The 27515-nt window shown below is 40.7% G+C and overlaps 2 protein-coding genes across 2 annotated transcripts in view; one reads left to right on the plus strand and one right to left on the minus strand.

Moving 5' to 3' along the window:
* Positions 1-20857, minus strand: part of kdm6a (lysine (K)-specific demethylase 6A) — a 42523-nt gene extending 21666 nt beyond the window's left edge. The window contains exons 1-6 of the mRNA XM_008437319.3: positions 20372-20857; positions 20167-20230; positions 13313-13421; positions 13141-13190; positions 10231-10289; positions 5413-5533 (exon numbers count right to left, since the gene is read on the minus strand). Of these exons, the coding sequence (XP_008435541.2) occupies positions 5413-5533; positions 10231-10289; positions 13141-13190; positions 13313-13421; positions 20167-20230; positions 20372-20529 (561 nt within the window). The 5' untranslated portion in view covers positions 20530-20857. The remainder of the gene's footprint in view (positions 1-5412; positions 5534-10230; positions 10290-13140; positions 13191-13312; positions 13422-20166; positions 20231-20371) is intronic.
* Positions 20858-22956: 2099 nt separating this feature from the next.
* Positions 22957-26500, plus strand: fundc1 (FUN14 domain containing 1). Its single transcript, XM_008437307.3, has 5 exons — positions 22957-23146; positions 23548-23701; positions 24227-24302; positions 24377-24505; positions 25749-26500. The coding sequence occupies exons 1-5, from the start codon at positions 23128-23130 to the stop codon at positions 25824-25826; spliced, it is 456 nt and encodes a 151-aa protein (XP_008435529.1). The 5' UTR covers positions 22957-23127; the 3' UTR covers positions 25827-26500.
* Positions 26501-27515: the final 1015 nt, after the last annotated feature.

A 27515-nucleotide genomic window follows, 5' to 3' on the forward strand; every position in this document is an offset into this window, starting at 1 on the left:
CAACAAAAACGTACCTGGAGGGTTGATTCCTCAGACTTTCATGCATGTCTGAGAAATCCTTGAATTGCCTGCGTCAGTCATTCAGGGCTGCCTAAACGCTTGCTCTCACAACGCTCCGCCTTGGAGCTGAAGTCTCCTCACAAAGCCCTCCCCCTCCATTCAGCTCCTTCAAACTTGTCAACAACAATTAGCAATCACCTGGTGAAACTGAGCATCAGCTAAGTTCTTCATCATCTGAAATACTTCTTAGTGCAACACTCCTATGAATGTTGTTGTGATGACTTCCTGAAGGCGTAGTGTCAGAAAAGTGTTAAACTGCAAAGTCAACAGTTTGTTTTTAGTCATGTTTGACATACAGCACGTTTTTCTAACAGTTCAAGGTAACGGACTGTTTCGTAAACTGAGCGCTGCTGTGTGACCTCAACATTCTTCTGTACATGCGGGTCGGTTTGGGGTCAGAAATCATTCACACAGAAGTTTCTGCAGTCGGGTTTAATTTGTAGCATGAAGGGCCACGGAAACAAAATTGAATTTTATCAACAAAAAAAAATCAAAATTTGGCATCAAGACCTGCTGAGTGAACATAGCTATTGCTACCTGATGGTGCCATAAAATGGCACTATGTGCCTGGAAAATACCCCTTCAATGTGCCCTCCACGTATGAGGCAGTAAGCTTCACTATCCTGGCTGCCACATCACAGAAAGACACATACTGGTTGTCATCCATTTAATCTCCAGTGGCAACACTCAACAGCATGACCTTGAACAGGCAACATGAAAAGACCTTCAAGTCATCCAAACATTGATGTGCAGCTGCACTAACAGAGGGCCAGTTCCATCATCAGACTAAGAACAGATGTTTCTACGTTATTTTAGGAGTGAAAGAAGCAAACCTCAAGAAGATGTTTAGACCTGACCAAATCCAGCAGGCTGAACTGTCTCATTCTTAAACAACAGATTATGACTGGTACCAGATCGGGTCAGCAACTACTCCAGTGTGGAAATTGTAGGACTAAAAATGAAGAAAAGGTAGCCATCGTTATCATCTACCAGAGAGGAGGACATGCAGTCAGAGGGACCACAAGACCTTCTGCAGACACCAGCGAGGAAGAGCCAAGTCCAGGAAAAGCCACACATCCATCCATACTTTAGGATGTTTGACCCGAAAAGAGTCCAGCAGATAACAGGAAGGCTAAAGGTCATCTAGCAGAGTTGATCTGATTGAATCCTTTCAGTTTTCAACCCGTCTATCCTGGAAGATTTAGGGTTCATTCACACCAGATCTGTCTAGTCCGTTTTCATCAAACTCTGGTTTGTTTGGCTAGAAAGTCTAGTTTGTTTTGGGAGATGTGAATGTGCAAACAAACTGATGCAGAACAAAAAAACCAACTCTGGTCTGCCTTAAAACCTAGGTTTGGTTGAAGTGAACTCTAGCAGCATATGTCAATGCCAACACCGGAAGCAATAAGCAGACTATAGCGCAGGGTGTTCTGGGTAAGTACAACCAAAACAAACAAGAAACTTGTGCTAGTGGGGGAAAAAACAACAAAAGAAATCCTGCATCCACTAAAATCTGACACTACTCCATTTTTGTTTACATCTTGTGATGCGTGTCCTTTGGTTATCGTGTCATTTCCTTCAATGGTTTAGTTTGTTTTCCGCAGTGCAGTGTACCCCTTTACTTAAATCATCGAAGACGGCTCTCATATAGCTCCACTCCGTTAATTCGCGGATGTATGCGACAAAGAAACACGTCGAGGAGGCGCTACTAGACACGACCTGGCAAAACAAGCCAGTGGTGAGATAACTTTGTAAGCAATGTAGTCGATGAGGGAAAACTTTCGTTTGTCCAAGCCTAGCACCAACTAGTGGCATGGCAGGGGCATTGCACCTTTTCGATTTATGCCATTTCTGTGTAAACAAAGATTGTAATTAGAGCGTCTTCATGTAAACGTATTAATAGAAACGAAACAAAAATTAAATTTTCGTTGGATCATTGTCGTGTAAACGGGGCCTAAACTGATGGAAGTTGATGTACACCGTCTTTTCCTCTTGTCACTCACAATTTAAACAATCTCCAGACTGAAAGGGAAATTTGGTTTCTGAATCGAAAACCATTTGAATCGAATTGCTAGACTGAAAGACTTGTGTCTACTGCATATAAGGCGCATATAACAGTTTAAAATGGCCACTCCATGTTAATTTAGTCCATCTTCAATACATTGCTAAAAGCCTGTATTACATCAACTGCTCTCTCACACAGTGTGACATCGCCTCTGTTGCTAAGGGCAGGTTACCTAGAAATAAAAAAAATCCTTTTAAAAGCTGGTCTTATGTCGTCTTGTGTGAGTGAGACATTAGACTGGGTTCAAATCAACCAAAAATTGGAATCCCGTCTCTACATTTGTAGGTGGCTTCAAGGTGACAGGCAGCAGCGTGACCCTGTGCGGGTTCACGCATTCGGAAAGGAGCCGACAGTATCTGGGTCACGTTCTGAGGACTAGAACCCGCCAAAACCACAAACAGCCAGTAGGTACTCCTCTGGCAAATCCATGGAGATTTCTGACGAGGCGCGCGCCGTTATCCGTCATCCAGGCCGAGGCTAAACATAGCTCCTACCCCGGGCTGTGCTACACTCACAGTCAACGTCAGGCAGATAAAACCTATCCAAATTACTGCATGAACAAATGAAGGGAACCAGCTCACAACGAAGTGGCGTTTTAAAAGTCAAGCATTAGCAGTCAAAAAAAAACATCACCAAATCCCACATGCCTTGATTTCAGAGACTAAAAGGCGTTACCTAGACGGCGGGTCTCCCTCAGACTTCTCTATCCTTCACACTCGCTCTACAGCCGGCCAGATAATGCCGCAGGATTGTCAGCTTGGCATTCCACCTCCCTCCTCACATCTTGCTTTCCTCATTCTCTCCCCCTTCTCTCTGCTGTCTTTCTTTTTATCTGTCTCCCATCCCTCCCTCCCTCCTTCCTTCCCTCCTCCTCCTCCTCTCTCCTGGTGTCACTGATTACCATTCAGCAGACGGCTGCAGAGGAGAGAGCACAGAGATGACACACAATACCTCAAAGCAGGAACCGGCACACACACACACATGCACACACAGACACACCAGCTTCCCCTCCTTCCTCAGATCTGTTCTCTGCAGCTGCGGGAGGCAACAGCACACAAACCGATTGACGTAACGAGCGCAGGTGGGATTGACGAGGACAGGTGCGACGTATGTAACGTTTGGTTCCTAATGGGAATGCAACAGGTTCCGTATCTGATCAGGATCGTTCACGTTTTCCCTTCTTTCTCTACCTTTATTGTGTCCCCGTTCCTCTGAAGAGGCGCCTACTCCTTCCTGTAGGTAACTGGGGCAGGCATGTGTGAGATTCTGTTGGTGGGAGTGTGTGGCTGTGATAGTGTGTGAGCGGCTGGCAGTGACTCAGGACTGAGAGGGAGGGCAGCATCCAAAATTAAGGACAAACAGCATGAGCAGCCTGCTCAATGCAACACTGTAGCTGCAGCCAGAGAGGGCTTGATCTGGTCTGAATGTCGCTCACAGGGATTTCTCATCAGAGTAGGCAGAAATCACGAGAGGTACCCCAAGGTTCAATCCTCGGACTTCTCTTATTTAATGACTACATGCTGCCACTAAGATGAGTTACTAGAGATGAACCGATCCGATATCAACATTTGTATTGGTGCGTGCAGATAATAAGCCCGAGCTGTAAGGGCAGATCTATTCTGTCTAATTCTATGTCTTTTACTCTGAGCGACGTAATGCATTTTTTATTTTACATTTTATTTAGAATTCCTAATTACACTTTGAGTCATTTGTAAGAAGGTTTGTTACAGTTTAGGTTTTACATGTTTGACCAAGGTAGTCAAACTACTGGTTTTGTCAGTTTCACTTTCTTCATTATTTATTTTAAATCGGCCGTTATACTCCTATTTGCAAAGACTAAACAAACTGACATTGTGTTGTTTTTACAACACAACGCGTTGTTGTAAAAACAACTTCACAGCATTTCAGTGTGCTGTACTGGTGCAGAGTTATCAAAAATATTCGCAATTCAGTACATTTATGTCTGTGTTTGAGTCAATTCTGCACTTTTTCTGTATCGGATCGGTATTAACCGATACTAGACCTCAGATATCGGTATGTGTATCATTAGTGAAAAAGCGTACTGCTGCGTCCCCATTAGTAAATCAAGCAGATGATACACAGCTCTACATTACAAGTGACTCCAAACACATTAATGGGTAATTGTGTTCACTGGCTGCTTATCAAGAAGGCACATTTTTGGGGTAACGTACCTCTAGTCCGGTCTTGTGGGAACAATTTATTCGTTAGGGAACACAATTGCTTGCTAATAGCTAAAATCTTAGATCAAAGTATACCATAACATGTATTGATACGCATTAACAGCTCTACTGCAGAAACTAATATCTACAGTCTTCCTTATTTCTTCTCCTGTGGCTACAACCAATCAGTGCCAAGGAAAATCAACAGCCCTATGGTATTGGCTGCTTTGTAAACTCCCGTCAGTAGCGTGTCTAGTTTTGCACTGAAGTATTGCCGTTTCCCAATCTTTAGAATATTTTAGATATGGTCTAAGAAATAATTTGCATGCAGCAAATCTTTCCGTGAATAATGCGAGTTGCGTCCCACAGAAGAATCAGAGAATAGAGAATAAATCTGTCAATACTGAAGTGGGAATAGATGAGGGTCAACTGTGTAAGAAATTAAAAGCTACTCTGGTCATTCTCTTAAAAAATATATAAAAATAAACTGCTTTGGACACACCAAGCAATGAAGAGTTTCAGGGGTTCTCCAACAGTTAAATCTGAGAACAGACAAGATTATCAGTCATTCTTCCATGTGGAAGACAAGTCTTAAGGGTTTCTGTTACCTTGTTGATGTAAAAGGTCAGATTATATTCAGGAATATTGTTTTTGCACAATCTTGTGTGATTTGGAGTTTGATGTCCAGGAACAAACAATCAATCTATGACAGAACGTCTGGACCATAACAAGGCCAGGGATCAGATCACAATCTGAAAGTTTCAGGCTACAGCAGAGCCAAAACTGTCTGGACAGATTTGGTTCACAGGTGTAAATTTTACTCTTCCTAATAACAGCTTTTGTCAGAAGAACTGGAGACATGGAGTCTATTTCAGGATTCCAGCACAGACCAATGAAAACTGACTCAATACCAACTGTACCGGCCTTTCATATCCACCACAGACGTCTTGTTGATGTAATCCATCAGCAGTCAGCCATACTGGACTAGATTTAAGAGATGGCTTGAATTAAATAGTAAAAGACAAAACATTTTAACCAGTTAATGTTTTTCCTGTATATCACCTGAACAGCCCAGAACTCATCACTCAGCCCGCCATTCTGATTTACCTTTAAACTGGACTCGTAGTCTGTGTTGACTTTGAACATGAGCCCCAGTCTCAGATGAATTTCTTTCGCTCGGGAAAACGTTGGGTCGATGTAAAGCACCTCTTGGAACGCCTTAATTGCCCTGGAGAGAAAAAATTAATTAAAAAAATCACAAGCTGAAAACGAACTCAAGTCTGACTCGGATAACTGTCCTGCCAGAGTATTTAATAGGGGCGTATAACTAAGGAATCCATTTAATATCATCTCTCGTTTAGTGATTTCAAATAACCAAAAGGCTCCTGGATGTGAATGAAAGCTGAGAAACTCAAAACTAGAAGCTTAGGATGCATTTCAATAATTGGAGCCAAATGGGTTCTAAATCAAATCTTTAGGAATAGTTTGTCTTTACTATCGGATTTCATTTTTAAACAAAACCTCTGCTCAAACAAGCTGCTTCAGGTAAATATGTTAATTCACAGCACGGAGAAGTGTCTACATGGGGATTATGGCAACAGTTCCCCCTACATCAGTCCAGCTGTCATGACTCCTTCTCCCTCAAAATAAGAGTTTCATACGTCCAAACAACAGTGGTTTTCAAAGTAAAAAACACTCTCCTTCCTATCCATGTCTAAGTATATTTACTTGTCTTTATTTTGTTTTTGTAGTGCTTTTAGTATTATTTTTTAATTATGTAAAAACTTTGAACTGCCTTGACCTGTGATTAACATTTAATGCCAACATATTGTTTCTCAATGAATTTAAGAATTTATGGCTTCAATTTTATAACGGTTGAATCTAAGATTTTATAAGGATACACAGACACCATGTATAGACAACCATCAATCTTGTCGTCCAACATACAGTTAGGAAATGTTTATTTAGGAGTCAATGAGCTTAGTGTTTTATACACAAGGTCAGTGGCGCAACTACACATTATTCAGGTGGATGCGAAAACATAGATCGGCGCCCCCCCTCCCCCCGACCGAGGGAAGGAAGTCAGGGTGAAGGAGCGACGCTCACTCAGCCCCCCCCCCCCCCCCTCCCCCCCACCCCCCAGGCGACGATACGTGAAGGGTAAAACTAGCTACATTTACCTCGTTATGTGCGCGAGGTGAAGGAGCGTAAGGCGCGCAGAAGTGTACGGGAAAACATCATCGGCGCGCCGACCCCTACAGACGGGGTTTTGGCGCCCCCTCTGGTGCTGCGCCCCTATGCGTTGCATACCCTGCATACCCACTTTTTGCGCCACTGCACAAGGTAGTTGAATTTCTGACACCAAGAACATTTTTTGGGAGACGAATTGCTCCAATGTCTTAGAGATGTGTAAAGAACTAAAGATGATAGTATTTTTTGGGTCATCTCAATGCCAATATTGGAAACTGTCAGTTTGCCATCTCGCTTGAATGCTTCACACGAATGGCTCGGTTCAGAGAGAAGATGAAATATGATGCAGAGTAGCACTGAGCTCAGTAATGCATCCTCCCTGAATGGACAATATGTTCCAGCATGAACCTCAGATGTGGATTCTCAATTCAAGAGCATTTGCTTACTGGAAGATTCAGGAGGGGGCTCTCTGAATATCAGCAGAGTGCTTTACAGCAAACGGCAACAACTAACTGTTTTGGCTCATAGCATCAATATAATGCAGAATACCCTTGGTATTTTCAAAAGCAGCATTGTGTTTTGGTAGCACACAATGCTACCAAAACCAGGATCATTTAACAGAGAAACCCTCAAGATTTTCCTTGGACACGATTTAGTGAAATGAAATGATGTGATCATGTTCGCCAACATGAATTCAGCCCTTTTGATAAAACAGAAGCGATCCTACCTGCGGCAACAAGCCGTTTACAACTGAACCCACTTGCTGTGTAACTATAGCAACAATAGCAAATGCATGTCAGCGTGCAGCCCTTTCTCCTGTACGAAAAAGCACTGTGGTCTACTGAACATGCCACACACACACACTGAACTCAGTGCCCCCAGCACCTCCCCCTCTCAGTTTATGTACTCCCTCCCTCCCTCCCTCCACTCACTCTGTTTGCCCTCTCCCTCTTTCCCTCCCAGGCTGCATCCAGTGAAGCTCCTCAGCAGGATAGACCGTACCACACAGCAACACGACAGCTCCAGTAAAGCAATGAACACACTCCACTTTTTACTGTAAAGCCTAATCAGCAGCTAAAAGCTACTTTTTAACTAAACATAAAGCTAACTCCACCATTTGACTCATAGATGCTAGCTGGTTAAAATTAAACCTCCACTTAAACTTTTTAAAACATTCAGGCCACCCAACACACTAACGCTCCAATGAAGCAATACTCCCCACCTGACAGCTCAGCATTCCTTCAGCCTTGGTCTCCATGACGTAGTCTGTCCCCTGGACCCAGCCTAATGACACCCCTCCCCTCCCCCAGCCCTGGCAGAGTGATGCTTCTACTATTCAGTATCCAGTTCACGGTGGGCATGTTAGAGTGGAGTCAATCTGGGCTTCTTTTTATTCACAGATGTTTTATAAAGCCAAAAATACTGCTATTGCTACTTCTGTGGCCAAGGATACAGGTGACTACCTGCAGTCACTTTGGTGTCATCAGGGATGTGTACCAGGAGTACTGCATTTTTCTTCAGAATTGACGTCGGAGGCTACGTTCATACAGCAGGTCTTGATGGCCAATTCCAATTTTTTTGCTGGAATCTTTTTTTGTGTAGTTGTTCATACCGCTAATTAAACCCGACTGGAGTGAGACGTCTGTGTCGATGGCTTACTACCCCAAAGCGAAACGAAGAACTTGGACGTCACACAGCAGCGCATCATCTGTAGCTGCGAATGGATGGATTTTAAAGTTTTTCAGCAATGGGAGCTGACGGGATCGTAACAAGACGAAGGAAGCTAAGAAAACGAGAGCACAACTAAAACAGTCAATGCCGTTTTGTGGAGCATTGACTGTAAATTGTGTAGAGAAGTCTGTTTGGATGTGTAGTCAGAGTGGTGGGATTGTAATGTCACTGAGACTTCTTTCTTAAGTTCCTAATCATAATTTTCAGCAATTTCTTACGTCTAGATTTACCACTTTCTGCTTTTTCAGAGTTATGAAGCATGTGTCGCATCGATGGCATAAAAGTTGCTTTCTGACCTTTTTCAAACTTCAATGGAGAAACAGAAGCATTTCTCAATCTGTGAATTAGTTACCACAAACAACTAGTGCATTACCTCGGGTTTCTTTCAAAATAAAACCCATAGTATCACACACGGTCTCTGTTTAGCATGCTAGCGAAACACTGACATCGACTCTCTCACTCACACTCCGGGATGTCGCCTCTATGACTGATATAAATAATAACCACTGAGTCCAGGGAAACAGACTATTAGTTGCTCTTAAGATAACAGTCAGAAAACTAAAGAGTGAAAAACTACAAAATGTATTTGGGTATTACAGAACGCCTCCCTTTTCCATTTATGGATTGATTGCAGGTTACGAACAGAAACTTCAGAGTGTTGCTGTTCAGGCACCAGATGTTCATAAACATGCTACTTCCTCATTTCCTCTCCTGGGGGTTCAGTCAATCAGTGGCAAGAAAGTAAATGGAGCTTCTGGATTGGCTGGTTTGCAAATGCCAGCCAATAGCATGTCCGGTTGCATTACACCTTGATATTTCAGCTTCTTGAGACGGATTTTCCTTAAAATATTTTAGGTGTGCTCCACAAAAGAAAAACCTGCAAATAATTTAGGATTAACAGTAGAAAACAGCTGGGTTAGCGGTGCTAAGTAAAAAGTTAGCGGGTCTAACCCTAAAGCACGAGTCAGACATTTGTTCACCTAATGCTAAGGCGCTTCATCAACATGGTATTCAGAGGAAGCTAATGCTAAAAGGCTAAATTCAACCATCTTGATTACCCACCATGTGTTGATGACATGTGTTATACATAATACCCAAGCACTTCAGAATTTATCCGGAACAAACAATCAAGAGGAAGTCAAGTGAACTAAATGTTTTCAAAGTTAGCAAAATACAAAATTAGCTTGATTTTCTTTGCCACCAGTGTTTTTTTTCCATTGCTGTGAACATTATTGTTTTGGTTTGATTAACCTTTAAACTACCGATATTTGACATTTTATATTTTATTTTTAGTCTATAATTTGTGCTTTAGGGTTAGCACCGCTAACCCAGCTCTTATTCCAGCTAGTTCACAGTTTAAGTACCACAATTTAACAAATGAACACGTGATGAAATAATTCAATCATGACTCAGCTACCACCGTTATGCTATGAAATGTAACATTTGCTGTCAACTAGAACGTAATGTCCTTTTCCTAAATAATAAATATCTTTCACAGTAACTAAATAACCTTCTGACTGAATGCAGGGACAGTAACAAGTCAATAAGCGCACATTTGTTCCAACAACTAAATCGTGTTGAAAGCCTATGGGACCACCAACAAACACTTTTGTGCCATTTCACCTCTAGTAAATATCCTATTCTCCAGAGAACTTCTGGAATCATCAAGATATCATCTGCATATAGTGTGATGTCTTTGTCAGAATTAAACGTCGTCCCTGAGGCCAAGTATGTTTCTGTTTTCCCCCATTTTTATGAAACAGAAGTCCGATTTTCCAGTTTGAAGATGGGAAAAGAAAATACAACTAATCAGCCCTGAAGTAGCAGGAAAGTGGTTGTATCCGCTGTCTGGATAGCCTGCTAGCCTTGGCTCCAAGCATCAGAAGTACATCCAGCATGCAGGACTCGTGCCCTTAAAAATGCTTTTGCTCTGACATCAATCCATGAATTAACTAATCCATGTTAGTCTGAGGAAACCATTTAGGAGAAAAACAAAACACTTACCACTGAAATGCGTTGTAATGGAAGTAAACCATTCCAAGGCCGTATAAAAAGGCAGCATTCTGGGGAAACAAAAAAAAGGAAAAGAAAAGAAAGTACATCAGACTTGATTTAGATCAACACATTACAATGATTACAGCACAGATCCTGGCCAGAACCTAAAGCTAGAATTTAATGGTGTCCCAAGCATTTTAAATTCCATCTCTCCAAGCTGTAAACCCAAATCTGAAAAACAAGCAGCATATCCACATGCACATTAAATCAGCCCCATTTCTGCACCAGTCAATGAAACCTCAGCTTTGTAGCTCTGGAAAGCACTGGAGGAGGAAGGGGTCTTGTTGGCTTCATATTTGATTCTTGATAGTTTTTTTTCCTGAGCCAACATGTTTTGTTTTCTTCCTTGGGACCTCGTTGACTTTCTTGTCAAGTGTGCTAGTGTGCTTCATCCCTCTGGATGACTTTTTATCTACTTTTCAGAGTCTGTTAAAGATTCTTTTCAGTCCGTTTTTCCCAAGAAATAAAGGCTGCCTTGCATATATATTAATATATGGTGCTGATCTCCAGTCACACCGTCTTTGCCTACATCAATACACAGACACCAGCTCTGATATAACACTGGCAGAAAACTTTAATTTTAGGTTTTCTAAATTTAAGCAGAGTTTGCTTGGCTTTAAAGAGGAAAACAAATATATTAAGACTGAAACGATTAATCAGATTAACTAAGTGAAATATTGTCAACTAATTTAAGAATCGAATAATCCTCAATTGACTCAAAAAAGGCTATTTGCTAAAAAAGCACAGAGCAGTAAATAAGCCAAACCATACTAAAAAAAACAATTTGATTAGATAGATACATAGCTAGATTGCCAAGTATGTAGCAAGCTAGACAGAGATGGGGGTAAAGAGTTAGACAGATAGATGGAGGTAGATAGATAGATAGGTAGATAAAGATGGATGGATGGCTAGCTAAAAAATAAAAATTAGTAAGTATATTTTAGCCAGAACTCAAGTTTCAGGTTTTAGCTTCACCTCGTTTTAATTCTGTGAAAAACTTGTTTTTTTTTAAGCTGCAGATAAAGCCTTTGCTACAAAGACTGCTGTTATTCCATTTTAGGCAACAGAATGTTTTCTTACTTTAATAGATTTTTTTTTTGCTGTATTAGCATTTTATATATTTTTTATAGAGGTGTGCCGATCGGTCACCGATCATAATCGGCCGATTTTTGTGAAAAAGTGCATGATCGGCGATCATTGGCTCTGGTTGCCAATACCGATCACCTGCATGTCATTTCTCAGCCTGCCTGTGCAGCTGGTCTCCTCTTTCCTTCACTCTGCGCAAACGCGCAACAACAAATCCTAAGCGATGTGGAACTATAACGCACTGAGTGAATGGGGACGTTTGCATGTTGCGGCGGAAAATTGAAGCACGTCAAAATGCATCAACACAACGAAGCTAATACGACATATAAACAATGCCATACTTGACGGAGTTTGGCTACATCGAGGCTCATTGCAGTAAAAAAGACATATGGAGGATCAGATAGCAGGTAAAGCAGCGCACAGCTACAAACACTCTGTCAGAAAGCTGAACAAATAACTCGCAAAATTATTTAAGTCTTCGAGCTGCAATGTAAGACGCTGGTTCTGCTCTCGGTGTTGAACCGCTGCTATGCGCTACAGGTAGTAATATTTCAGACGGAGCGCCGCTTCTGCTCCACCTGGTAGTGACTCTCACACCGAACCTCTGCTTAAAGCTGCAGCATCTAACTTAAAAAAATACATTTTACATACGTATTAAAACTTTTGCTGTCCTAACATGACAGATAATCTCTGAAAAAATAATCGATCTCCTCCCTGCTCTGCATAATTACTTCACTCAGTCAGAAACAGCCACTCAGAACTAGCAGTAATCAGCTAGCCGCCATGCTATCAGGAAGTTTTCATTCAGTAACTCAGGATTGTTTATTATAATGGATCCTGTATTTGCCTTTGAATGTTATTTATACTTGAATTTTTTTGGCAATGTTGAGAGGTTTTATTTTGGCTCTTTTCATCATTTAGCCTCTTCAGAGCCTTCATATGTTTTCAGTCTGTTAAAGATAGTATTACCAATAGCAGTACAATTTGCAGAATCCCCGTTTTGTTTAGTTTTCTTCTTGGAAAAAGTTATTAAAAACAAGTTTTTGTCTAAATTAAGGTGAATTCATGGTTCCTTTTTCCACATAATGTAACTGGTAGTGTTTATGATAAAAAACTTATAATTATGTGATCGTTATCGGTGATCGGCCCTCATGGGTGATCGGTATCGGCAGAAAAAAACCTGATCGGCACATCTCTAATGATAATATTGTTGTTTTGAGACCATTTTCAAGTAACATAATGGTAATGCAAGAAGACATTCTAAAAGATCGATAAACTTTAAATTCTATTGAACATTTACAAAACTAGACTGAAAACTTTTGTCATTCAGTTTTTTGTAGAAAAGAAAAAAAATAGAAATGATAAATCATGCAAATGGAAATTATTGATCTCCTTTTAACTGATCTTGTGATTAACTGATTTTTGCTTATTAAGGCAGGCCTAGACAAAATGGGGTTGAACTTCTGGAAATCATGCCAGCAGGGAGTCGGAGTATTATTACAAAATCCTGGCTGTGACGGAACGGCCCAAAAAACTGGGTTCTTTAAGAGGTTTAAACATCTTCACCTGCAACGGCTAATTATTTACAGTTGAAACCAGAAACTTACACATACAAAATAAAAGAGATTCAACTTTTATTCTACTGTCTTCAGTTAAATCAAAACCAAACTTATCTTTTCTTTCCCTCTCTTGGATTAATTATGCAAAGAGTTTGTGTCACAATTTGTTCTCCATTTGATAAGCTGTGATCTGGAAAATGTGCATCAGACTCACCTTCCAGTAGTCCGACTGTAAACTGAAGTACCTCTGGTATGCAGATAATGCTGAGCGAAGGATGAGACAACGAAAAACAACATGAGGGAGTCATTTTGGAACAATATGAAAAGCTCAAGATTCAATTCAGTTCATCAAGTTATATAGATACAGTATAATAAATGATTGTTACCTTTTGAATATTCCTCCAGCAGGAGGTTGAAGTGGCCGAGTTGGCAGAAGACGTCAGGGTCCACCTTGCCCTCCGCTTTCAGGATGAGGCTGTCGTAGCAGCTCACAGCCTAAAGCAACAACATCAAGGCGAGAGCTCAGTGGCCACACCGAGCCAACGTTACAGTTTAAATGGTAGCCAACGTCTGAGGGAGGCTTTTAAATGTTCCTAAAAGGTCGTAATCTGACATGTTTATGAGCCGTTTTGCATACTATGAGCCAAACGTCCAAATAAGGATTCGGAGTTAGTATCTAAACAACGGCTAAACAAATGAGGCTCGATGCGCCGTAGTGCCGCCGCGGCAGAGAGCCAGCTGACACGAGAAAGCCAGGAAAGCGGTGGGGAGAAGCAACACGCAGCATTTAGAGGGAAAACAGAGTTTAACCACGGCCTCAAACAACATTTTACAACCACAGCTTTGTAGAATGAAACCTCACATGTAAACCTTGGACATTTACCCCGAGACGCAACGCAAACTGGAGCTGGTAGCTGAACACAGGGGGCGCTGGGATGTTAGTCTGTAACGATTAACTAGTAACGATTAATCAATTACTCTGATAAAAATACCGTGTTTTCCACACTATAAGGAGCACCTAAAAACCTTCAATTTCCTCAAAAGCTGACAGTGCGCCTTATAATCCGGTGCGCCTTATATATGGACCAATATCGAGCCACAACAGGTCTAGTAACTACGGTAAGCAGCCGCCGACTTCATTTTCCCCCGTAGAAGAAGTAGCGCGCGGTGCATGCTGGGATAGTTGTCAGAACACTGGTTTGTTAATAAAGTTTGATAATACATTTAAAGCCAGGGGGGCGGAGGGGCAGGGGATGAGAGACGGAGACTGCAGTGGCAGCGTGTCGGTTGGTCTGTGTTACCCAGAAAGCAGTTGGGCACAATATCGCAACACCAACACCGTGAGTGAAACAATTAGGGCTGAAACAATTCCTCGAGTGATTCGAGTTCCTCGATTATTAAAATTCCTCGAGGAAAATTTACCTGCCTCGAAGCTTCGTTAATTTATGTTTTATCATTTAGCGCACCGTGTTTCAGCCGGAACATTATTTGCGTTGAGCGGAGCTCTGACTTCCGCCTCTGAGTTGTTGACGGAAGCTACGTGTTAGCGGCATAACGTCCAATCTTCAAGTTCGGCCCGCGGGGATTTTACTGATTGGTGATAATTCCGGGTTTTCATTGTTTTTTGTGGGACCAATAAACATCCTTAAAATGACCGGCGCGATGCCGGGAGTTCGGCAGCCTTTCTGCTCCGGAGCTGCTGGTTGAACGGCGGGAAGAAGCTGAGGAGGATTTATACAGGTGAGCAGAGAGACTGAACACGGCGGGCGGCTGAGGGTTGATGCTTACAGGGTAAGAGCAGCTTTACGGACGAACCGCACAATAAACTTAAATCGTCCCGGTCTGAACAAACGGGAGGCGGAACATGGCTGGTAGATGAGTTTCTGAACGGAGGAGCCGTAAATATCCCGTATTCTCCCGCGGTCTACAAAAAAGTAACTGGTAGGGAAGCTCAATTGTGGAAAAAATAGACTGATGTTGATATCCGATAGTAACACTGGTGTTATGGAAGATTTACCAATATTTTATTTCATAATTGTTTTTATCCGATTACTCGATTAATCGTAAGAAAAATGGGGCAGCCTACTATATAAAGCACTCGGGGACCATTTCTTTACAAATGTGGATGTGTAATAATAGAGTACAAATCGGCAACCCAAACTGAAGTGTCTATTCTATGCGCCGTATAATGCGATGCGCCTTATATATGAAAAAAGTTTTAAAATAGGCCATTTATTGAAGGTACGCCTTATAATCCGGTGTGCCTTATAGTGCGGAATATACAGTAGATAAATTGGTAATTTTTTTTTAATGTAACCACTTGAGCTTTTTATACAATAAATGGAAATACATTAAAAGGCGCAAGTAACCAATTTAATTCCTTTTTTAGACATTTAACGATTATTTATAGCAATTGATAATTGTGACAATCTGATTTTAAAAAAAGATTCTGCAGATTTTTAAATTTTTCATTTAACCACGTAAGCTATTTTATACAATATTACATGTCCATCAGAAGACACAGCAAATAAATTCATTTTTTAAATAAGGAAACATGATTGATTTAATAAATTATTATGAAATCAATTAATCAGATTTTTTTATTTATATTCTGCAGCCTTATTCATTTAACCAATAAAGCCTTTTACACAATATTAGAAATGCATTAAAAGATGCAAGCAAATGATTAATTCAGTTCTTTAAAAAAAAAAAAAAACATTTTCCTGCCTAGAAGGCAATAACTGCATTCCATAGTGAATAATGAATCATTTGCAGCTAATAATTTATGACACAGCCATGTAACTATGTTATCTTCAGTTGTAAAAATGCTATGTGTATCCAATATGACGTAAGAGAAATGTTATTTCATAATCACAACATCGTTCCTCTAGTGACCCTTTAACAATGTTTTCACCAGAGTTGCACTGAAAAGTAGCTCCTATAATGAGCTCAGCAGATGTGCAGTTTCACCAGGTTTTTGCTAATTGCGACTGGATAGTCTAGAGGAGCTGAGAGCAGGAGGGCTACTCTGTAATACAGAAGCTTCAAAACTGCAGCTCTGAGGAGGAGCTGCGCTTCAAAGGCAGCGCTCAGTCCAAGCAGGTGTTTTGCACAGCTTAATGGTTGCAGGGCTTAAAGTAAAAAAACATTCTGAGCCTGAAACTTCTAGTGATGATAGAAATTAACTATAGCGTTGCTATTGCCACAGTTTAATAAAAAGTGTCTTTGAATAGTGCAAACAATTGCTTCTAACAATACAATTAACAAGCTAAACACTCAAACTTAAATAAGACTTCAGTACATTTCAACTCAAAACAAAATGTAAAATGTCTGTGCCCTAAAGGTTTGCCTTACATGCAAAAATCCCTCAACATTAAATAAGAACCTTTCAGTCAATGTTTCTGCATATAATTTAGAACATGCAACATTACCAACTAAATCAGTGTTTCTCAACCTTTTTCTGGCCAGCACCCCCCCCAGCCTTTATCCAGGTCCCTCATCGCCCCCACCAAAGAATTTGCAGGCTACTTTGCACTGACCATTATTTTATCATTAACATAACTATCACTATTGTAAATGTTTTGATTTTTATGCTTGTTTCTGTATTTATCATCAAAATAATTTCCCAGAGAACAAAAAAGCCATGTGAACAGAAATTATTTTCACAGGTGTCTACGAAAAATTTAATGAACATTCAAGTTAAAATTGGTAGGCCTAACAGCAGCCAGTCAGAGTGGAAAAAAATATTCTCATTTTGTGTCATTTTCTAGTTGTTAAATCTTGCACAAAATGACCAGATAAAAGATGTTCAACATGCCAGTTTAAACTTTGATCTATTTGCAAAACGACTGAGCTCTGCAACATTAAAACATGGATAGAACTGTAACTACATTAATCATAGCTCTTCTTCTCTTCAGGGTTTCTGTCAGTTTCTGGTGGTGCAGCTCTGTGCTGCCTTCAGGAGAATGGGACATCAGAGTATCATCCATAAAATTTCACCCACATGGCATTTATTGTGCAAACCAGAGCTTTCAGTGGAAAAACTAAAGTTCCAGGTCCTTTTAATGTCATACAGATATGAAACAGAAACATGGATTATATCTTTATATAGACTATTGATTTATAGATTAATAGTTTTACTGGACAGAAATTACAAAGAACAAATCTGATTCTTAATCAAATCCTAATGAGTCAAATTGAAAGTGTCATGGAGTCATCAGCCTGATGACATTAACACTGACATGAAAAGTAATATTGAAGAAATAAATATAACAAATCTAACTAACAACATAAATAAGTGATCAGAACTTTACTGTTATGGTCTGTAAGATATATTTATTCTCAGTACTAGATGTGGTCTCAACAAACCCATGGCACTTCAACAATATTATTTTACCTTTTATCTGGAAATAGTGTCTGTTTATTCTTGCCATAAATTCCTCTGTATTAATTATTGCTCGAAAGGTCTTGCCATACCAGTTTATTCCTCTGTATTTACTTTAGTTTATTCTTGCATTTTGTTCTTCATTCATTTCCATTTAGTTTTATTTGATTAGTATTATCCTGTCTTGGTTTATTGCTATGTCCACTTTAGTTTCTTTCCTGTTGCTACATTTATTTGATCGTTTATTGACCATCAGTAATCTTCACTCATCACCTGCTGCGCTGCCTAATCATCATATGTTTCACATTATGTGTTGATTTTTTCCACTGTTCAGCGTTGGATTCTCTGTTTTTATGCCATAATTCACATCTAGTTCGTCGCTCCGTTTTATGTCCCGCTTCTCCTGTTTCAGAGTTTTGCGCAAAGTGCGCTGCGGGTTTTTTTTTTAACCCCTTAAGGTGCAGGGCGATCGGGAAACAAATCGATGGGGAAAAGGCAGACTGACATAAACCTTTTAAAACAACAGAAACAATTTCGGTATTTTGATTATTGAAATTTAAAAGTGCTGTGTTGTTCTATCACCCCCGTTTCATACCGGACCACTTGCAGCACCGGTGTTAACGCTATAAAATGAACGCTCTCCATCTTGGTATCACCCATGGAGGGATTTCTTTATTTAAATTGGTTCATTTTTCAGAGGGATACAAAGTGAAGGTATCGTGATTTTAGTAATTACATGTTTATAGGAGTGATTTTCTGTTGTCCTTCCATGGAAGCGGGCAGCATCCAGACGGACAATAAAACACTTTTTGATATAAGTTGCTGCTTTGACATGATCACAGAACTGACAAAACATATGTACAAAAATCCTCAATAAAACATAAAATATTAGAAAATCAGACACCAGACAAAGTGAATCACAGCAACGTCATCAGCCGGTGTAACACTAAACTGATGTGGTGAAGCTACTAGCAGGAGCGGAGCTGCGACAAGAAGCTACAAACACTGAATAGAAGGAGAGCTGCCATCGATACCGTTGCAGCCAGGCATGATTTAATGTTACGAAATAGTTTTAGCAAGTTGCTCAAAGTCTAAACTGGTATTGTTGTGATTGTAAGGTGTAAAGTTTACCTTCGAGGAAACGCCCCCCAAAGGAATCCCAGCGCCCCCTATTGTAAAACTTTCCGCCAGCTTCCCATCTCGTCCTCTTTCCTTTGCCCAGCGCCACTTGTTTTTAATTCCTTTCTCAAGTAAACGTGTTTCTTTACCAGGTGAGACAAACTCCATCTTCTTTCATATCGCATTCGATTTAATCGCAGAACCGAACGCATGCACTGCTTTTCTACAAATCGTTTTACAGTCATTGGTCAAGAACACGGGAGCTAGAACTCTGATTGGCAGACATCTTTGTCTATTATCTACAGTTTGGTTGAGGCAGACCGTTTGGTCAAAAGCCGGAAATCCGGCCCCCGGCCGGAGCTCTTTAAGCCCTGTGGTTGCCATGGGAGATTAAAACCTCTCTCAAATATGCATGAAAGAATCAAGGCAATACTCTAGGTAAATAATGCTGCCCCTTTAAGATTAAATTGTAATTCATGTTACAATATCAAATGAATTGCACCTGTAAATGCACCTGTATGTGTTCCTGGATAACATTTTAAGTAAATCCAATGCCGTTTTAAATGCTCCCACTTGTTTTGACATTACAACTCTTTGGAAAGTGTTGCAGACATGCCTTCTAAACCCTTGGATACATTGTCCCCCTGCTATGTCTCCACCTCCAGTGAGCCACATGTTGAACAAACAGTCCGCACGGGCAGTTTTATGGCAGAAACACGGACTGTAATAACACACGCTTTGTGTGTGTTCACCAAGCAGTGCACATTTACTCCGTCTGGAGCTGCCGGCTTCCGCTTTAATCACTCATCTTTGTTATAAACACTGGACGCCCTCGTCGTGATTATCTCTCATGCGAATGAAGGTTAGCCTAGCCGCTGCAGCTACCTAGCTATCTAGCTAGGGCAGCAAACCTTTTCTGGGTATTTTCTTCCCTCCCCCGCCATCTTGGGCGACGCGAAGCAGCCATTATTTTTTTGCAACCTTAACACAAGGCATGTATTTTTAGCCCAAAATGTCTAAACCGACGTTTAAAAAGAGGGATGCATACGTGCGAGTGCAAACGGGTGTACACCGCTGGACTGTTAGCCGCTGCATGCTAACCGGAGAGAGAGCTGACGCACAATCAAACTCTGGCTTGCCGTTTCATCCGCTTGTTTGTGCCACCCGAATATTGCTGCTAACTTGGAAACTAATATCACAAAAACACACGCAAACTGTTAGGTTTGTGTCCTCGTGCAGCTCTGTAATTAACTTTAAGCTACATAAACACAAAAGTTGTCACCATTTCCCTGTTGAGAAACGGGGCGCTTGTCTGCATATGTAACAAACTCAAGAAAGTAACAGCAGGTGTGAAGGTAATTATGATTTGCCATGCTTATGATGCACACGATATGGTTAGGCTGTCGCTATATAATGCGACCGTAAATGCCGAACCGATGACACCTCCGTTAGGGCGGAGATGCGTTCAGTTTCACCGTAAAACTGCGTTGTCTCTTATCTAAGGTGCGTTTCGCACCGATGTAAGCCTGCCGCTGCGTTATATCCCTGGAATAACTCCGCTTCTACAGGCGGTCGCTGGCTCAGCTTTAAAGTTGGGAGTGAAATTGAAGGCCAGGATGCACTCGTACACGTAGAGCGGCGTTGGGAGGTCTGTACCATTCGTTTCAGGTGGGATATGTGTCTCATCAGAGGAGATAGCGGCCAGAGGCGGCTGTGAGACTGCTTTTAGTGGCATACCTTTAACAGCAAGGCCTTCGTTCTGGCGCCATCTTCTTGAAGCCCATGAAATCCAAACAGTGAACTGCAAGTAAAGGACAGACAACGGTTCCGTGTTACTTAGTGGGGGGAGCGATCATGTTGTTACCAACTTCACTAGTAAAAGCTACAGAACAGCAGAAAAAATACACGCGAATAAGACTGTTCTTGCAGTTAGGCATCTAACCTGTCAATTCCGACCAGGTTCTCCTTTTCCTGTGCTGTTAGCTTCGGAAAGTCCTCTTCGATTTCAGTCGCTTTTCCCGACGCCATTTTCTCCTCGTCATTAGCAGCAACGCCGAGGCTCCGGGCAGCGGCCGTGAGCGACAGTCCGCACGATTTCATGGCGAGAGACCGAGAGGGGGAGCGGGACCGGGCGACTCCGGCGGAACTCGGCAGCAGCGGGACCGTCGCACACCTATCCAGGGTTAAAACGGGGCGTAGCGTGATTCTTGCCAAATCCTCAAGGAAGCGATCCTTTCAAGTTCCCCTCCGCGCTCTTCATTGTACGTCAAAACAGTGCGCGTATTCCAGTCCCGGTTTATGCATGGAGTTGGCGTAATGTGGGGCCAGAAGTGAGAAAGTTGTTTGATAAGCTCGCAAACTTCCCCCCAACCAGCGGCTCAAAGTTGTTGTAATTGTGTCACATAGGCAAAAGCACGCCGCCACCGTCGGCACGCCCTCCACTCCGCGTGGCCAATCAGCGGCGTTCCTCCGCGGTCACATGAGGGCCTTCAGTTGATGGGTCGCGAACACGCGCACGCACACATCAAAACGTGCTCCGACGGCCCGCCTCGTGCCGCGCGATTGGGCTTTCTCATTGTATTATGATTACGTAACCGAATTTTCCCTGATTCCTATTGGTCTACGCAGTTGTCGGTCTGGTCAAGGATATTTGTTGCAACGTTGCACATGGACTTTTTGATAAATACCACAAAAAAAAGGAAAAAGAAAAAGACATCCAAATCACACACTGAGACAGGTTGTAAACATATAAGTAACTCTGAACATACTTCACCCCACAAAAGCAGAACATATTCTGTACCTTATTTTCAATTTTATTAAAAGTACTGGACCTCTTTTGTAAATGTTCCAATATGATTTATTTGCCGTTTTGGCTTTCTTTATTTAAAGCCCCAGACAAGAGATACAAAAAAAGGTAATAGATACAAAAAAAGGTAATAGATAGATAGATAGATAGATAGATAGATAGATAGATAGATAGATAGATAGATAGATAGATAGATAGATAGATAGATAGATAGATAGATAGATAGATAGATAGATAGATAGATAGATAGATAGATAGATAGATAGATCTATCTATCTAACGTTTGCTACTTTCATTCAGTTTATTAGCTTTTAAATGCATCCCCTATTTGGCAGGACGTTGTAGTACAATCATTTTTTGCAGTCAGAATTGAAGAGATATTTTTGAAATCTTAACATTCTTAAAATTTAACTGTAATCCTGGAAATGTAATGCAGTTACTTTTAAGATAGCTATAATTTTGTTTTTACTCTTCACTTTACATGGTCAGAAGGTCTTAGCATAAATGTGTCAAAAGATATCTGAAACCTCTTTCTCTATATGTATGTAACCAAATGTAATTTAAGTTACATTTAAGGTCACCCTAATATGTTTTTACTGTTTACAACTAAGGATATTCCAGATTACATTGGCTATATCTGAAACAGATTTTCATTATATACATTTGAAATAAAAAATGTAAACTAAAAATTAAACATTATTGATTTCAGATAGCGGGCTGCACAGTGGCGCAGTTGGTAGAGCTGTTGCCTTGCAGCAAGAAGGTTCTGGGTTCGATTCTCGGCCCCGGTCTTTCTGCATGGAGTTTGCATGTTCTCCCTGTGCATACGTGGGTTTTCTCTGGGTTCTCCGGTTTCCTCCCACAGTCCAAAAACATGACTGTCAGGTTAATTGGCCTCTCCAAATTGCCCCTAGGTGTGAGTGTGTGTGTGCATGGTTGTGTGTCCTGTGTGTCTCTGTGTTGCCCTGCGACAGACTGGCAACCTGTCCAGGTTGTACCCCGCCTCTCGCCCGAAACGTTAGCTTGAGATCAGCACCAGCAACCCTCCCGACCCCATTAAGGGACAAGGGTGCAAGAAGATGGATGGATTTCAGATAGCCACAATATTTGTTCTAAACACCACATATGTTCTTATGGATATATTGAGCTGATTCTTTCTGTCAGTGAAGACAATTTTAACATAAATATATAAAGATGCATATAGAAACTTTTGAAAATATACACAGTATGTTTTCAAAAGAGCAGGACCAGGCAATAGGTCTCTTTATGAAAAGGGTTTCCCAAATCCGCCGCTGTTCACAGTTGATTTTTTTAACAGTTAAAGGTTCAGGGATGGCTGAATTTATTGAAAGAAAAAACATGTACATCTAAAAAAAAAGAAGTGCCAGTAAAAAAAAAAAGTAAAAGAACGAATCTGTATCTGAATTATCTTGTTTATTTAATGATGTTGTGATTACACCTGCCTTTCACAAAAACATAAAGGACTCATTGGTAACAACCATACATGGACAACTTACTCAATAGATTCTGTAAAACGTTATTTTTTCCCCATCTGCTATTTACTGTGTTGTAACTTGTAAGGAAGAGGACCACAGGGCCGACGAAAAAGGACTTTCGACTTAAAAAAAAAAAAAAAAAAAAAAGCAGAAAGAATTCTGAGATAAAAGTCCGAATACTTTTTTTTCCAGTGAGGCTGAAGCCGTTCTGTAAGTACCTGGTGTATTGCCTCAGTAAGTCAACCCAAGCTATTTCCATTCCGCTCCGTGATAGAGGACATAGAGGACATGTCTCCGTAGAGACGCAGACAGTCTTATCCTTCCTTTTCTCCGTCCAATTTATGCAAATGACGGCGGACGCGCAGGAATGTGGGGGACAGCCCAGCACACTCCAAAATGGCGAACCGCAACAAGGGTAAGCGCGTCTAATGAAACAAACGGTCTTCGTGTCTGTAGCTAAACTCGAGAACATTCTCCGAGCGTCACTCGAACATTTTCCAAGTCTGTTCACTGTTGTCCTACAGCTGTACACGGTGGAAGCCATGTTTCCTGTAGCAGTAACTTTCTTTTTCAGCCGCTAGCTCCGCCTGTCTGAAGCTAACGCTACCCTCCTCAGGTCGGAGAACTTCAGAGTTCAGAAAGCAGCCTTCCTGTCATCCCCTGTCTCTGTATACCTCACATCATTCTAACTGCAACATTCGAGCTAATTCACTTTACCACAACTGAATAATAGCGCCCAGGGAGCTGCATGAAGTTGAGGTATTGGTAGCTGCTGTTTGCTACCTGATGCTAACTGTGTGTATTTTCCACATAAAGATGTAGAAGAGGAAATTTACGACAAGGTCGTGGATCTGACGGAGTACGCCAAGCGGCAGCGATGGTGGAACCGCCTATTCGGGAAGAACTCCGGGCCCGTAGCGGAGAAGTACTCCGTGGCCACACAGATTGCAATAGGAGGAGTGAGTGGATGGTAAATATTTACCTTCCTAACGCACCGTGCTGCCTTCAGGGGCCGCATGTTATCCGTACTGCTCAGCTTTCCAAGGTTAGACGCAGGCCTACATCCGGTACAATCCGTGGAAAAAACAGTCCACTGAATTTGTTAAATAAATCTAAACAAAATTCTAATGGCGTTGATGTAATTAATGGAACTTTTTTTTCCTTCCAGACAAGCAGTGGATAACATGCTTTTTTTTAATATAACATTTTAAGACAGTTAATCCCTTTAAGATGCAGTATGTAACTTTTATTTTAAAATATGTTTTTTTTACATAATATGTGCTTCCTGCCCATATTCACGCACACACACCAATTGGAGATGCACCAAACTTTGCTAGAACCAAACCAGACGTTAACCAGCTAGACTGAGACCTGACAATGGAGAAGAAGCTTTAGTTTCCCAATGAACAAATACAAAGCTGTGTCACGTTTCTTCGTGAGGCAGGAACTCTCATTTCATTTGAACCCCCTTGTTGTTGTGTGTGTTTGGCTTTAGGTGCGCAGGTTATCTCTTCCAGAAGGTGGGGAAGGTTGCTGCCACAGCTGTAGGTGGAGGTCTCCTGTTGCTGCAGGTAGTGTTGCACCTGTTTGTCTTGGAACATCTCAAGCTCTCGCTTCTGTTTCATTGGCCCGACTCTGCTTTCAGATAGCCAATAACAGCGGCTACATCCAGGTGGACTGGAAGAGGGTGGAGAAGGATGTGAACAAAGCTAAGAAGCAGCTAAAGAAGGGAACAGATCAAGCAGTCCCTGAGCTGAACACATTCATGGAAAAGGTGAGGTTCAAGGGAGATTGGAAATGAGAGCTGTCTTGTTCTTCATAGTTAATCTGCTGGGACTTTTCTGCTTAAAGCAAACTAGAGTACATCCTCCATTATTTCAGATGTTAGCTTTCTCTTTGGATTTAATTTCTGGCAAACGGTTGTCACATTTTTACATCAACATCAAATATTTAAAAGAGAAATGTGGGCATTCTGATGTTCAGAAGTCATGCATTTGAAAAAAAGAAAAGTGATTTTTATGATTAAAGGCTTAACTACTCCATATTAAGGGGGCAGTATTATTTAAAGTTGACTTTTTTGAGCTTTACATCATGTCATAATGTTATTTCCTCTTCAAAAACATACCTACCTAAAGTGTTGCTTTGATTCTTTGATGCATGTTTGAGAAATTATTTTATCTCCATGGCAACCATTCAGCTGTGCAAATCTCGCCTGGTTGAACCTAGCGCTGCCTTCCAGGACGAAGCTCCTCCTCAGAGTTTCCAACTTTCTGAGCTTCTGTCTCTCAGAGCTGTTGTACATTCGACTAATTCAAAGACGAAAAGGAGTCAGATGGATTATTCAGATGAACTTTAGTGAATAAAAAGGATGAACGAATCATATATGATATGATATACGACAGAGTGTAGGAACTCGGCTAACATAGCTCTTTCTGGGGGGGAAAAACCCTCCAAATTTTCTTCTTCATCTAACTTTAATTAGATTTTTTGCCAGATATGTACTCCTTTGTAGCTTCATTATAATTATTATTTTATTTACAAACAGATCTAATGCTCCATTGTAGCTTAGTGATATGTTTGTCTGATTATGACGTAACTTCTGGAGTTTTGTTTTTAAATCAATTGAATTTGTTTCACATTGACAATATAGGGAAATGCGATTCATGTGTGAAATAAGATCATTATTTCACTATAAAGTGTTTGAATGCAAAAATAGATCAAATGAGAGCTCATCACTTTCTTATGCATTACTTCATGTTTGTCTGTTACATAAAATCCAGCTGAAATTCAGTGAAATTTATAGTGACGGAACATGTGAAGGGTCTGTACTTTAACAGAACCATTAAAAGAACTCATTAAAAGATCCAAACCATGCATTTAAAGAGACAGCAGCGCTACTTAACAGTTCGGCTGAGTTCCATTTGTTTGACGTGACGTCTGCATTTTCTTTTCATTTTTGTCTCCTCTAAGTCTTGAAGCTGATTTTGAACTGAGACATCATTTCCGTGTTTTTTCAGTCCACAGAGTTCGTGAAGAAGAACATTGTCGTCACCGGCGGTTTCGTTGGAGGGTTTCTGCTCGGCCTGGCGTCTTAGGGTGTGCCAAAGCAGAAGAGTCTGCGTCCCTCTGTCTTTACAAAATCATGGTTGATTGTTATTGCAGGGATTCTGAATTTTTTTTTCGGCAGCAAGCAGCCAGTTTCAGTTAAACTTCCAGATATATGTTTCTTTTTTAAGCTGCACACCATTTTGTCTCTGAAACTGTACAACCACATCAATATACTGTCAGTGGGAAAGTCAGGCTTCATATCGGGCTCAATATGATCTTTTACGGTATGTAGCATGCTTAGGCTTGAAGCAGAAGAACGTGGAGGCTCTCTAAATGTTATTTTCTATTTATTTGAACCAAACTGAATTTGTTCCAGAAGGAAAACACATGCACTATTTATGCCAGACATTGGGTGGCTAATTACCTTTTTTTTTTAAATTCACATTGAGGTTTCAATCAATGCCAGTGTTGTAATTTTCAAATCCAAACATAACAATCTTTATACTAAAATGTTGAATGGGACTATTCAGTGCTGATGGATGTGGGAATTGCATTGCCTTCTTCAGAGGTGTGGAATGGGTTACATCTGCCACACTAGCATCTCCTTTTTATATATATATATGTATGTATTGTTGAGTGTAGAAATAATGTCTATAATGATGGTACTGGGAGACTGGATTGCTTACTCTTCAAGAAAATAAAAATGTTTATGTCAAATGTTTACATTTGTCTGTTTTTTAACTGACCTAAAAGTGGAGGACAAAGTAAAGTAAAAGTCCTTTTCATTGACCAACTATGAACTATTCACAATATTCATAGCGAATGTTGTGAATGACAAAACAGTCATTCACAACATAGTTCATGTCTTATGAACTGTAGAGGTGGGCGAAATGGATTCAAAGTTAATTATTTTGACAATAAACCAGAGTTCTTATGTTAAGATATTTATTGATGCTCTCATTGAACAGTGAGAGGGGGAACAAAGTAAAATTAACAATCCTGACAATGTGGACTGTTTGGGGGATTTTTTAAAACATTAATTTGACTTTATGGTCATAATGAGATTTCTTATGGTAATTTATTTGTCACAATAAATGATAAACAGTAGATGCCCAACCCGAATGAACTGAATGTAAACATTCAACTCAATTGGGGGGTAATATATTCCAACTACACTATCATTACTATGCAAGAGTGTACAATGTTAATTTGGTAATGTAGTCCAAGTTATCTCGATGTTGACCAGCAATATCAGGAGCAGGATTTTATTGCTATCATGCAACCCCAGCTGCTGTGGTTGTGAACGGTTCTCACATGCAGTACTGAGGTTTTTTGTTCTTGGTCAACATTATGTCTAATTTCTTTAAAGTTTATCCAGCTCGTTTTCCGTGGTTGCAACTCACACACTCTGCTGCTCGTCCCACAACATTTCGTTACAACTGTGCATCTGTAAAGGGTTTATTGCCAGGGAGCATTATTATAAGCCAGAAGTAACATTTTCTTTAACCTTTTTGTATTGCAAAAGCTCTACATAAGACACACAAACCCACTATTCTGAAAAGCAGAAACATTTAAACTGAGCGCCTTAGGCGAGTACATGACAATTAGCGTAAAAAGTCAAAAACAACCAACATCCAAATAATTCACTATGATAATGTCTGATTTTGTTTTTCTTTCGCTAAGTCCATTGATTTTAAAGGTAGGTGTTGTTTCGCCATATTTTCTTCCTCGCGTTG

Source organism: Poecilia reticulata, chromosome 2 (assembly GCF_904066995.2).
Source record: "Poecilia reticulata chromosome 2, P_reticulata-male-v2, whole genome shotgun sequence".
NCBI lineage: Eukaryota > Metazoa > Chordata > Actinopteri > Cyprinodontiformes > Poeciliidae > Poecilia > Poecilia reticulata.

Excerpts from the sequence above, each read along its gene's own strand:
- fundc1 (XM_008437307.3), top strand. Across the intron at positions 23,702-24,226 it reads ATAGGAGGAGTGAGTGGATG|GTGCGCAGGTTATCTCTTCC; the intron begins GTAAATATTTAC and ends GTTTGGCTTTAG. Across the intron at positions 24,303-24,376 it reads GAGGTCTCCTGTTGCTGCAG|ATAGCCAATAACAGCGGCTA; the intron begins GTAGTGTTGCAC and ends CTCTGCTTTCAG.